The sequence below is a fragment of the Sciurus vulgaris genome (genome assembly GCF_902686455.1).
Source record: "Sciurus vulgaris genome assembly, chromosome: 3".
NCBI classification, from domain to species: Eukaryota; Metazoa; Chordata; class Mammalia; order Rodentia; family Sciuridae; genus Sciurus; species Sciurus vulgaris.
This window is the reverse complement of record NC_136463.1, coordinates 68695720-68710335: the sequence shown is the minus strand read 5'-3', so window position 1 is coordinate 68710335 and position 14616 is coordinate 68695720. Positions and strand designations below refer to the sequence as shown.

Below are 14616 nucleotides of genomic sequence, written 5' to 3'. Positions count from 1 at the left end.
AACATTCATGGGGAAAAAAATTTTCCAATAGCTCAAAAAATGTTTCCTACCAGACCCAGTGTTTGTCACACTACTTCAGTTTCCTACATACCCAACCATGGCTCTGTAATTCTTTTTTTTTTTTTTTTTTTGGCATGATACTGGGGATTGAACCCTAGGCACTCTACTGATGAGCTATAACCTCAAACTTTTTTATTTTACTTCTTTTTTTTGAGACAAGATTTTGTTAAGTTGCTCAGGCTGGTCTTGAACTTGTGATACTCTTCCTTCAATCTCCTAAGTTGCCAGGATTGATTATAAGGCATGCACTACCACTCCTGATTCCTATGCTGCCATTCTTAAAGCAGAGAGAAAGTTATCCTTTCTTATGTATTTGAAAAAAGATCCTAATGTTGAAAAAGTCTCACCAAGATTAAAATAATTACATCATCACACAAGACCAGGGAATTCCCTGAAGACCCTAAACACAATGTCAACCAGACTATAACAAGGCTGTAAAAAATCTTCTCGAAATTTTACTAAGAGTCATTAAAAACAAACAAAAACAATAAATAATGCAATAAGACTTCAGTGTCCAATAAAATATGCTATTGCTTGTATGCCAGAGTAATTGTGCAATAGCAATGACATTTCCAATTTTCTTTTTTTTTTTTAAATATCTTTATTTTCTTTCTTTCTTTTCATGTGGTGCTGAGGATCAAACCCAGGGCCTCACATGTGCTAGGTGAGCACTCTACCACTGAGTCATAACCCCAGTCCTTCCAATTTTTTAAACAAAAAAGTGTTAAAACTTAGATCATTTTTGATATGACTTATTACCATGTCCCAGTATATCATCCAAAAGAAAATAATCCCCTTCTGATAAATGTATAAAGCATTTATAATTCCCAGCAGCACTACAAATCCTGCTTAAGAGAGAGTTATGATTGAAGCACTTCATAGGATCTGACAAGCTTACGAAATGATGAATATAATACACCACAATTTTAAACTAGTTGTGATTCTAGAGGAAAGAAGTGAGCTCTATACTCACGTCCATTGGGAAAGGAATCCCTGGTAGGTTATCCAGCCTTTTTCATTTGTACATACTGTGTTATTAACATCTGGTCCCCAAGGTATATAAGGAAAAACTTTAAATAAATCTTTCAACTCATCAGGTGACAAAGCACAGTCTCTATCCTGAAAATACAGAAGGAAGTATATATGTAATGTTTAGATATTCAAGAGAACAATTCACAAACACAAAAGCCCCCTAGTCTATGAAAGCCTTGCCTCTAAAAATCTAAATTAATGAACAATAAGAAAGTTTATATTTCATCAAAACTATAAAAACATAAGAATGAATCTATTAGAAACTAGACTTTTTCACCTCAAGAAAACAAAGTAAAAGCAGAAAATATTTTTGCTAGTTCAACTTGAGGAGCTTGAACAGTTGTGGCTACATACATAAGTATCACATTGTTAAGGGAACAAAAAAAATCTCTCACAGAAGAATATTTTACCATATATCATGGAAAACTGCAGTTAAACGCTTACCAAATCATGTTTGTCAAAGGTGCTTTGGAGAAACAAATATGCATGATGATTTAATTCAGTAGTGCAGTCAGGAGGTATTTTTAGCCTGTTGATGAAAAATTTAAGAATAAAATAAATCACTAATCAAATATTAAAATTTAATTTAAGAAATGAATACAAAATTGCAACAAGTGTTTTTGTGGGATGCCACCATTTATAAAACTACCTTTCCTGGAGCCATTTAGACTTTCCCAGGGTAAGTATCTGGAGTATGGCACTCCTTATAAGAATCATAATAATGCTTTTTCCAAAATGACATAGATATATTCCCAAATATCAGAAGAGCACACTGGAATAAAAATTTTATAAATAGTAATGCTTAAACTACAATGGATTTGTCCTTCCAATAACAAAGCATCACAATTATGACCTTAATATTAATGCCAATATTGTAATAACTTGAAAATGATATGAACAGATGCTGTTTCTGCTTGATTTCATCTTTTTGACCCACCTTAAATTTAGTTCAATAAACATTAATCAAATTCACTGAAGTAGGTATTAGATCAAAAAAAGGCTCCTTACTTTTTTTTTAAACTGACATATAATATTTATACTTAATTGTATATTACAGTTTGATACATGTATACAACATATAATGATCAAATCAGTATAATTAGCATTTCTATCTCTTCAAATATTATCATTTCTATGTGTTGGGAACATTCAAATTCTTCTCTAATTATTCTGAGATGTGCAATTAATTGTTATAGACTGGGGCTGGAGTTGTGGCTCAGTGGTAAAGCACTTTCCTAGTATATGTGAGGCACTGGGTTAGATCCTCAGTATCACATAAAAAAAAAATATATATATATATAAATAAATAAAATAATGAAAATTGTTATAGACTATAGTTACCTTACATTATTACAAAACAGAACTACTCCCTCTGCAACTGTATTTTGGTACCCATTATTAACCATCTACCCTGCGTCTCTCCCCTTCTTTACTTTTAATGACTTCCATTCTACTCTCCAAATCTTCATGATCAACCTTCTTCGCTTATAAAAATGAGTAAGAAAATGTGGAATTTGTCTTTCTGTGCCTGGCTTATTTCACTTAACATAGTATCATCCAGTTCCACCCATGTTAGCACAAATGACAGGATTTCATCCTTTTTATGCCTGAATAATATTCAATTGTATGTATATATGCTGTTTTAAAAAATTCATTCATCCATAGATTGATGCTTTTGTTGATTCCTTATCCTGGCTATTGTGACTAGTGATGAAATAACACAGGAGTGCAGATATCTCTTTGATATAATGCTTCCATAACTAATAGTGGGGATGTAGGATCACACGGTAGCTCTATTTTCAGGATTTTTTGTTTGTTTTATTTTGTTTTGTTTTTTACAGTACTAGGAATTGAACACAGGGACATTCTATTACTGAGCTACAATCCAAGCCCTTTCTATTTATTATTTTGAGACAGGGTTTTGCTAAGTTGCTGAGGCTGGCCTGCACTTGTACTGGGATCCTCCTGCTTTAGCCTCCCAAGTCGCTGGGACTATGGACATGTGTTACCATGCCTCGCTATTTTCAGTTGTTTTGAGGAAATTCCATAGTATTTCCCATAATGGCTGAACTAATTTGCATTTCCACCTACAGAGTATGAAAGTTTCTTTCCATCCTTACCAGCAATTTTTTTTTTTTTTTGTCATTTTAATAATGAGAGGCTCTCTACTTCTAAGGAACCACATTGGAGTGGGAGGTGGACCACAAACAAATCTCAACAGAATGAGGCAAGTGCTAAGGATGCTAGAGGAGCTTTCTTCTAGCATCCTTTCCATGGAAGGGAAAATCCCTGGCCTGAGAGTGGGAGGTGTCAATATTGCTAAGAGTCACTGTTACCTGAATTGAGACTTGAAGTATGAGGCATTATTTATATTGGAGGAAGAAGGAGGGAGAGTGAAAAGAACATAGGCAAAAGACTGGAGTAGGAAACAACATGTTCTGTGGACTAAAAAGTTTGGTATTTACATCTAGAATGAAGGCAGAGAGAGAGCATGAGCAGAGCCGATCATGAATGGCTTCAGATACCATGTTAAGAAGCTTGACTTGATGCTGGGCCTTGAAGAGAAGTGACATGGCCAAATTTCTGTGTATGTATATGTGTATGTACACTATTCTAGTAGCAAGATGAAGAACAGAGCAGAAAATTTAATAAGAAATAAAAATGCAAAAGGGGGCTCTAGGGGATTATTTTACAGAAACTGTTTGTGGTACTGGGGATTAAACCCAGGGCTTTACGCTTGTGAGGCAAGCACTCTACCAACTGAGCTATCTCTCCAACCCCATTTTACAGAAACTTTAAGGCAGAGAGTATAAAGACACTCAGACATGATTAGTGTAAGTCACAAAGCAATAAGAGATGGAGTTTCCTGTCTTAAAAAAGCAATAAGTAACCACCTATAGAATGTATTTATTCACATAAATGGCACAAGAAAGAAAACTTTTGAAGGGGTCCCAGGACTAATAGATTCATTATGTATTTATTGAAAAATCTGGAAAATTAACTTAAGCCAAGATTTAGTACCTTAGACAAGCAAAGTTTCAACTTAGAACTGATTAATGGACCAGGAATTTAATCTGAAAGACCTCTGATTCCAATGGGGAAGAGGAAAACAACTAAGTCTTTCAGAATCACTACATAGACAGCTGGAGATGCTATTTTAAAATTTAAAAAAGACATTATGAAACAAACACTATGAAAAAGGGAGGAAGAAAGACCAAAGGATGCAAGGCTGCATTTTGGGAAATCATGATCTTTAAAAAGCAGGTATGGGGCTGGGGATATGGCTCAGTTGGCAGAATGCTTGCCTTGCATGCACAAGGCCCTGGGTTCAAGCCCCACCAACACCAAAAAAAAAAAAAAAGAAGAAGAAGAAGAAGGAGGTGTCCCCAGGGTAAAGAAGAGGCATCCTATGGCAAGTCACTCTTCTATGTGAGGTGGTGCTGGGCACATTTTTAAATAAACAGTACTTAAACAGCATTATCAAAGGAAAATAAAACAGACCAGGTGTTCAGGGAAAATATTTTATCCTGAGCTAATAACAGGCTATAAAACTGAAGAACTAATGAAAAATGCTAACCACCATATTTCTGATCTCTTGACTCAAAAATCAAGTTTATATGGCTTCTTTTTCTCCTTCCCTATGAAAAATGAATAAAAAAAAAAAAATACTTGTATTCTCTGTGAGGAAGAGTTCAAGCCCAGCTGTAAGTTAGTGACTGTCAAGTATGGATGATTTTGTTTCTAAGGTGACACCTGGCAATTTCTGGAGACATTTTTGGTTGTCACAGTTAGAGAAAGAGGTGTTACTGGCATCTAAGGATGTGCTAAACATCCTACAATGCATAGGACAGGCTCTACATGAATTACCTGGTCTAAAATGTTGATAGTGCCAAAACTGAGAAATCCTGCTACAAACCTCTGCCTATAAATCTAAATTATTCCTGAGGAGCTTGAAGCCTGCCTATCTGTGTGCTAAATAAAACTTAATTTGGCAAGTGGGCTGGGGTTGTAGCTCAATGGTAGTGCTTGCCTGGCATGTGTGAGGCCCTGGATTCGATTCTCAGTACCAAATATAAATAAATAAAATAAAAAGGTCCATCAACAACTTAAAAAAAAAAAAAAAAAACTTGGCAAGTGAAATCAATTAGAAAACCAAAGGTACGTACAGGGGGAATAAATATTCAGGTGTTAAATCCAAATCATCATCATAACCAAACCTTCGAAGTACAGTCCAAGTAGTTTCATGTCTCCCTCTCTGGATAAACAGTGTATGTAAAAAGAGAAATCCTGAAATAAAGTAAATACAGAAGATATGAAGGAAGGTACAGAGTCACATGGAGAAAAGCATATAAAAGCAAGAGCTAGATGTAAATATAAATATACCAGTTTTCACAGTGGAGATCAAAACAAAATTAACAACTATCTTAATGAAACAGAGCTCAATTCAGAGCTGTTACCTATACACCCAGTTCAGCAAGATAGCACTAAATGAAAGGACCAAAATTACATTCCAAGGAATACATGTATCATAATTATACGATAGAAGCAAATGAAAATATTTTTTAGATTTTGAGTTTATTTCTATAATGGAAAATTCTGGGATTCAATTTCATCTCATTTCACTTGCAGTTCTACAATATATTCAATAGGGAATATTCTATAGTTGGTAAAGCAGACAAAATTCTCTAAAAATAATTTCTATTTAGAGACTGTTTTTGAGTAGGACAGATTTTTAAGATAAATTTATTTGTTCCAGATATGTCTTTCCCTTAGATGGATGGTCCTGCCCATCCCTAAAATGGAATCAATTTTTTTTTAGTTGTAGATATGCACAATACCATTATTTATTTATTTTTATGTGGTGCTGAGAATAGAACCCAGTGCCTCACATGTGCTAGACAAGCGTTCTACCTCTGAGTTACAACCCCAACCCTCAACCAATTTTTCTACTTCTAATTTATAGTGATAGTACAGATGATAATCCCCACCAATGGACAATCTTCCAACTCTTAAATATCCAAATCAGATTTTAGGTATTTCCTTAAAGCATAAATAATGCTATAAAGACCTTTGCCTTCTGTGAAATTTCAAAAAATAATAAGTTTAAAAGGGTGGAAAAACATCATTAACCCACCTTTCAGTGTCAATCCACTGTCAGCCACACCATCACTTATGTGTTTTCTTACTACGTTCTTGACATCTTCCAGAGCTTGAGGAGCTAGTGGAGTATTGAAACAAATTCTCTAGCAAAAAAAAAAGTTAAAATAAGTTGAAAAATAAACCAGCATTAAAACCACAAATATAAAACAATAATCTACAAAGAATAGTAGATCAAGGAATTGCAACCAAAATAAATTCTAAGTTAAAATAGTCCCCACTTTGAATAATTTAAATAAAACATATCATACTTAGAAGAAAAGAAACTTCCCAACTCCCCTTGTGTTTCTAAAACACAAGACTCTTTGTATAGCTACATTACACAAACCAAAATGATTCATAATTCAGACTTCAAGTCCTTAATACACCCATTGTACACCATGAAATTGAAACTAGCCAAGAATTCCCTCCTATACATAAGAGAGTTTTTTGTACCATAAGGGTTTAAGTAGCTTCATGTGATAGTTTTACATGAAAGAGAATAAGGCAAGCAACAAATTGTTGTTTAAGCTAAAAAAATTTTTATAGCTTTTATCAACAAAGATGTGATAATGTCTAAAACTAAAGACAGCTACCTGAAAGAAGTTGAGTTCAGCATCATTAAGAGTACCATCATTATCTTGATCAGATATTTTAAATATACGGGTAAGGGCTTTTATACAGGCTGGTTTCATCTGTAAATAATGAAAGTAGGACATTAAATATGATTTTCATAAGTAATGCTAAGAATAACTGTCGCTGTTTTCACATAACAGCAAATATAATTAACATGAAAAATGAACTAAAGCAAAACCATCTACTTTTACACTGCAGCCTTAGGTAAATGAGGCAATATTTATTTGGACTAATATTTAGAAAGGTCAAACTCTCCCCTCAAGGTCATAATTCCTCTGAGGACAGGCCAAAAAAAAAAAAAAATCATCATTAAGTGAGATTCATTATTACAGTGACATAAAGAAGAACTGTTTATATATTTAAGTTCTCCCTCATTCCATAAAGAATTTGAACTAGAATGAATCAAACAACATTACTCTATGTAAATTTATGATTACACAAATGGTATGCCTTTACGCCATGTACAGAGAAACAACATGTATCCCATTTGTTTACAATTAAAAAAAAAAAAAAAAAAAAAAGAATTTGAACTGACATACAATTATTAAAGGCTTTCCTTCCCAACTTCTGGTAGCAGAATGGGACATGATACTTTGATCTACTCCTTGTATGTTTTAGAGTTGGGATGTAAAATGAGCTCATTCACAAACAGGTGGCAAAATATCATTGGTTAATAAGTATAAAAAACGTTTTTTTTTGGTACTAGGGATTGAACCCAGAGGTGTTTTACACCGAGCCACACCAATACTTTTTTATTTATTTTTGATTTTGAGACTGGGCCTCACTAAGTTGCCCATGCTGGCCTCAAATTTGCAAACTTCCTGCCTCAGTCTCCCACGTTGTTGGAATTATAGGCATGCAAAACTACACCTGCTTAAGAATTATCTACATTGAGAAAAGAATCTTGCCTTTTGAAACTCTGTAAAATTTGTATAAGTAATGCTGTTGGAAATATATTTTGACAGCTTCCTCAATTATCTTAGGATATAAAAAGGATAGAATATCTGACTATTTAAAAATAAGGTCCATGTGTTTCTAGTTTGCATAATCAGCACAGGGAAACCATTGCCATCAATTGTGAGAATGAAAAAAAAATCTTTCAGTAGGTGAGGATGTAACTCAGTGGTACAGTGCTTGCTTAATGTGTGAAGCACTGGGATGATCCTCAACCCTGCAAAAAAAAAAAAAAAAAAAAAAAAAAAACTCGAAAACTTTCAGGAAGATCCTTGAAGTTTATTTAGACTTAGAGGTAGATCCATCTGTTACACAGGTAGACCCATCTGTTACAGAGAAATGAGATGGCAAAGTGAAAAAAATGTATACTTTTTAATTTATAATTTCACCTATACGGCTATCCAGAGCAAAATGGTAATGATGACAGCTTTGATCATGTTCAAATTTAAATGCAGACAATGTATGTTTTAAAATATAGGAAATAGTTTTCTTAAAAAAAAAAAACTTAGTTAAATGAGGTCTCTGAGAGAGCAATTTGACATAGTGAGAAAAAATAAAATGAAAGCTACAAAAATATTAGAAACAAGAAAAGTTAAATATTTAAATAGTATGGCTAGGGCTTCCTTTATAAGAGTATTAAATGGACCATAATTTATAACATCTACTATCATGGGTGACTTATTTTTAAAAATAATAAATGGAAATATATTGCTTCTATAAATGTGATCCTAACATTAGACATTCAAGATTAATGAAGATTATTGTTATATTTTATTTATTCTCCTTTAAAATTTTGTTATATAATAATCTCAATGTTTACAAAAGTAGCAATTGCTAGAATAATGCACAAAACAAAACCTAAAAATAACTTCTCATTTTGTACAAGTGGTTTTTCCTCAAATAAAAGACAACATTAAAAAATAATACTGTGAGCAAAATATAAACAGTAATGCATTTTTCATCAAAACTTGAAATGCATCAGAAGTTAAAATACTGTAAAGTGTTGGCGCAAGGAATTTTAAAAGTGCTAACTACCTAAAATATAACATCAAAATGTGACTACTACTAGAAAGTATTAAAAATTAAACCTCAGAAAAACTTAAAAAAAAAACTTTTACTGCAATAAAAACTTCATTTTTTTGGTATCAGGGATTGAACCCAGGGGTGCTTTATCACTTAGCCACATCTCCAGTCCTTTTATTTTTCATTCTGTGACATGGTCTTGCTAACTGTTGAATCGGGTTTTGAACTTGCAATCCTCCTGCCTCAGCCTCCTAAGCCACTGGGATTACAGTGTGTGCCACCATGTCCAGCAATAAGAACATTTTCTATATGAGGGATCTAAACCTAAACCTTCACACAATAAATATTATTATTATATAACAGTCACATCTTTTTCATTAGTGGGTAAAATGTGGACAACACAGGTCACACAGAGTCAATCATTATTTAACATTTTAGCTCAAGCTTTAATTTTGAATATGAGGACTGAAATCTGTATTAAAAGCTTATTACTGTTGGCCAGGCTTGGTGGCTCATGCCTGTAATCCCAGTGACACAGGCTGAGGAAAGAGAATTCAAAGTTTGAGGCCAACCTCAACAACTTAGCAAGGCATTAAGCAACTTAGCGAGACCCTGTCTCAAAATTAAAAATAAAAAGGGTTAGGGTTGTGGTTGGTTAAGTATCCCTGAGCTCAATTCCCAGTACCAAACAAACAAAAAAGTGCTTATTATTGTTGTCAAAATAAAAGATTCTGGTATAAACTTAGACTTAAAGTTTGTGCGTGCGCGCATGTGTGTGTGAATAAGGTACTGTCTAAAGTTGAAAATTTTATCTATAAGGCAGGTGCATCTAAGAAATGAGTAACAGATGGTGGCAGGTGCTTTACCCTTGTGAGACTGGGGTAAGGGCTAGGGGATTAGCAGATTAACAGAACTAATAATAGGCTTGTGAACAAAGTAGCAATTAAAGATTGAGAACAAACTAATAGGGGAGTTTAACATACTGCCAGGCTAAAGCCTCAGAGGCAAATATAGTATTAAAGTATTTTCTGATTTCCTTTACTATAAAATATAACACCTGACTAAATAAGAATGGCATGTGTTTGTAATAAATATTTCTATATAGTAACTATTATGATGAGGCAAGTCTGGGAAATACTGGATTAGAGTAAATCAGAAATAAGCATCCCAATTAGAGAAATTGTAAATCAGGAATAAGGAAGAGTAAACCATGATCGGATTAGGGATAACAGAATAATTAGTTTTACAAGGGGGTCAGCACTTTTTCTGTAAAGGGAAACAGCAAATACTTTAGGCTTTGGGGTCAAAAGGCAAAACCAAAGACGCCAAGTAGGTACTGACCTAGCAAAAGAGAAATCAAATTTCCATAAAGTTTTTATTGATAAATTAAAAATATATTAATGAGTATAATTTTCCTGTACAAGTCTACTAATGAGAACAGATTCTTTTTGGAGGGATAATATTTTGCTTAAATGGAAATCAAAATTATTGTTCACTGCTATGAAAATCATTTGCAAATGTTCATATGTTAATGCTGATTTGTAATGAGGTTTTTATGTCTTATTTTTGAAAAGTGTCTTTTTGCACAAATATATACTGAAAATACCAATACTTATTCACAAACATGATTTTAATTGAGCACATTCATCACTTGGAAGGCATTCACAGAATTAAATTCTTTTCTTGATATTTGCCTTTTAGTATGTTATTGCACTGCAGATTAATCAGTTCCAATTGAAGGCTTGGGGGAAACTCAACCACATAGTTAAATGGATTATGAAATATGGAAATTTCCTTTGCATATGCATCAAGGTAAAAAAAATTATGGTGGAACTGTAGTTTGTGTTTGGAAAATACATCTGAATTGCCGTCTAAAAATTAACTTTTTTCTTATTTTGGAATAAGGATATACACTGATAAAAATAAAATGGGGGCTGGGGGTTTTGCTCAGTGGCAGAGTGCTTGTCTAGCACATATGAGGCACTGGGTTTGATCCTCAGCAATACATAAAAATAAAGGCATTGTATCCATCGACAACTAAAAAAATTTTTTTTAATTAAAAAAAGTTAAACATTGTGGTACAGTAAAACGATACAGTACTTGAAATATTATCAAATTATAATTGTGTCAGTGCAATCAGTAGAGAACCAAGCACCATGAAGTGACACATGCGCTTAGTTTAGTTCAAACTACTTAAACTGGCCTCTGTAGCAAGATAACTACTACAGGCAGAACAGAAATGAATACGGCTGTTACAAACAAACTTTACTTTTGAAATGAGGAGATTTTAATGTAACTTTCACATATCAGAAAACATTATTCCTTTTGATATTTTTCAATTATTTAAAAAATATAAAATGTATTCTTAGTTAACAGGTTGCACAAAATTAGATAGCAGGCCAAATTTGGCCCATAAGGCATAGTTTGCCAATCACTCACAATATTATTATAAACTTTTCTGCAGTTTTTTTTATTTCTTAAAGACAGTAGTACCTCAGTAATAAAAAGGTAAACAACCCAACTTAAAAATGGGCAAATTAAAGCCAGATGCGGTGGCACATGCCTGTAATCCCAGCAACTCAGGAGTCTGAAAACAGGAGGATTGCAAGTTCAAGGCCAGTCTCAGTAACTTAGTGAGGCCCTAAAGCAAGTTAATGAGACCCTCTCTCAAAATAAAAAAGGCTAAAGATGTAGCTCAGTGGTAAAGTATCTGAGTTCAATCCCTAGTGCTAAAAAAAAGGAAAAAAAAAAAAGAGGCTAATTATACATTTTACAGCTGAATAAGGGATTAATACTGAGAACATATAGAGAATTTCTAAAATTCAATAATGAAAAAAAAATTTAAGAATGGGCAAAGGGCCAGGTGTGGTGGCACACACCCATAATTCCAGCAACTCAGGAGGTTGAGGCAAGAGGATTGCCAAGTTTGAGGCCATCCTCAGCAACTCAGTGAGGCCCTATGCAACTTAGTGAGACCCTGTCTCAAACCAAAAAATAAAGAGATGAGGATGTGGCTTAGTGGTAAAGCACCTCTGGGTTTAATCTCCAGTACCAAAAAAAAAAAAAAAAAAAAAAAAAAAGGACAAAGGACCCAATTACATTTATTAGGATGACTATAATAAACGATAACAAAAAAAGAGCAAAGTAAATGTTGGCAAAGATATGGAGAAACTGGAACCTCACATACATTGATAGTGGAAATATAGAATGGTTCAAGCACTACTGAAAACAGTTAAACATGTAATTACTATGTGATACAGCAATTACACTCCTAAATACAGATTCAAAAGAATTGAAAACAAGTGTTTCAACAAAAATTTAAGTAAAAATTACTCAAATGTTCATTAAAGATAAGGGGATAAAAAAGTTTAGTGCATCTATACAATAAGGTATTATCTGACCATTTTAAAAAATGAAATACTGATACATGCTACAGAATGAATGAACCTTGAAACATGCTAAGTGAAAAAAGTCAGAAACAAAAAAAATCATATTTTATATGATTACATTGATATGAAATATCCAGAAGAGGCAAAATTAGAGAAATAAAAAAGTAGATTAATGGGGGAAAAAAAAGAAATTAGTTGTAAGGAACTGGGGAAAGAAGGGTTTGCACAGTGACTGCTAATGAGTTACAGGGTTTCTTTTGGGTGTGCCGAAATGTTCTAGAATTAGATACTGTTTGCATAATTTTTTAAATATACTGCCAATCACCAAATCATCTTAAAATGTGAATTTTATAGCATGTGAATTATATTTAAAAAATATAATCAGTTTTTCTTAAGTTTATGGCAAAATATTAAATTTTAGATATTTAAATGAGGAATTACTGTATTTCTTAGCTATAAAACAAAAATGAGTATTCAAGTTATGTTATATGTTGTACCCATGTCTAAAAACTACACAAGGGCTTGGGTGTAGCTCAATGGTAGAGCTTCCAGGAGCACTAAGCATGCACAATCCCCAAGGAGTACAGTTTTTTAAAAAAGACAAGTTTTTTGTTTCTGTGTTAAGTTCACAGATTTTATAATAGCAAAGTTGGATAAATATTGCATTTTTTAAAATTGTTGCCAATTCTTCTGTTTGCTTTAATGACATATCCTGCAACATTTAACCAGGAAAACATTCTGAGAATTTCATGTGAATATCATCGATGAAAAATACTAAGAAAATATAGCTATTTAATAAAGCAATAGATTTTGAATTTGAAAGCTTAACTTTTGCACAAAAGCACTTAAGATTTACTAAAAATCACTACCATACTATGGTTTCTCCTTCTACATTCCAGAAGGTATAGTCTGGGGGTTACCTCTTTCTCCTCTGGGCAGTACAGGGGCCCTGTAGGATGAAGAACAGCCTTCTGTGCATAATAAAAGAGCTCTGATATGTTCTTCAGGTTTTTTGCTGAACACTGAAAATAAAAAGTTAAAATTTTTATACTGTGAAATTAATTATGAGACCCAAAAATGTATTTTAAACTATCAAAATAGGGTGGCAGATTTCTTGAAGAAACTGAAAACTGCATTTTCCTTTATGGACATCATAATATCAATTCTACACAGAGCCTAGTTCTATTTTACTTGGGTTTACATGACTGCACAAAGAACAGAAAATTTATTCTGTTGTACATTGTCCCCCTTCCTATTCAGAATCTCAATTTAGTGAGAATTCACCAACAATAAATTTTCATGAGGCATACCTCCACACAGGTTTCTATTTCTGTATACTGGTTCATAATGGGAAGGATGGTCTCCATGCTACTATATTCCACCAGATCAGACTTGTTTCCAACCAGTATCAAAGGCAGCCTGAAATTAATAGGACACATTATAATAAGAAAAGCAAAAGACCTTAGAACTATATTTTAATTTACATCATAACTCATTCTAACTAAAAATCTTTTATTTAGGGGCTAGGGAGATAGCTCAGTCAGTAGAGTGCTTGCCTTGTAAGCACAAGGCCCTGGGTTCGATCCCCAGCACCAAAAAAAAAAAAAAAAAAAAAAAAATCTTTTATTTAAACTCATAAACTCTTACTATAGTCATACAGATAGTAGTTTCATTCATTCATTCAACACATATTTATTGGGTACCTGTTATAAGCCACATATGTATTAAAGACACAAGACAAAGATCTCTCCCCATTCTAACAGTGAATACAGAAAATGAGCACGAAGTAAATAAAGAATTTTCAATTCAATAAGCATTAGGAAGGAACTGAAGAGAGGTATATGGGATAGAGCATACAGAAGAAGTTAATTAATTACAAATAGTAATCGGAGAAAAACTCTCTGAAAAGATAGCATTTGAGCCAAGGAGTGAAGGATCAGATTAGATTTTGTCATATGAAGACCAAGGAAGAGCTGGCTAGGAAGAAGGGGTACTACATTCAAAGGCCTCAAATTGAAAGAAAATATTCTGGTGGGGCCAAAGATGCTGGAGTGAAGAGATGCTGAGCAAAGGGGTTATGAATGGTATGAAAGGGGCTGGGGACAGGATCAAAGGCCAGGCACATAAGGACTTAAAAGCTACAGTAAGTAGTGTGGGTTTTACTATTGGTGTACATGGAAACCACTGAAGGCTTATAAGTAGGGGCATGACGTGATTTGATCCACATTTTTAAATGCAATGATTCGTTACTTTTAAGACATACATACTAAACGATACACAGGGTGATATGATGTGTTGGTGCAGCCACTCTGGAAAGCAGTATGGAGAATCCTAAGAAAACTTGGAACGGACCCACCTTTCGACCCCGTTATCCCACTCCTCGATT

The 14616-nt window shown here is 33.5% G+C and overlaps 1 protein-coding gene across 8 annotated transcripts in view; it reads right to left on the bottom strand.

Moving 5' to 3' along the window:
• RHOT1 (ras homolog family member T1) overlaps positions 1–14616 on the bottom strand; it is a 62148-nt gene that overhangs the window by 20781 nt on the left and 26751 nt on the right. For all 8 annotated transcript variants that reach the window (XM_079130445.1, XM_079130447.1, XM_079130450.1 and 5 more), the window contains exons 7-13: positions 13541–13649; positions 13151–13252; positions 6825–6923; positions 6227–6335; positions 5259–5379; positions 1537–1621; positions 1034–1179 (exon numbers count right to left, since the gene is read on the bottom strand). In XM_079130445.1, the coding sequence (XP_078986571.1) occupies positions 1034–1179; positions 1537–1621; positions 5259–5379; positions 6227–6335; positions 6825–6923; positions 13151–13252; positions 13541–13649 (771 nt within the window). The remainder of the gene's footprint in view (positions 1–1033; positions 1180–1536; positions 1622–5258; positions 5380–6226; positions 6336–6824; positions 6924–13150; positions 13253–13540; positions 13650–14616) is intronic.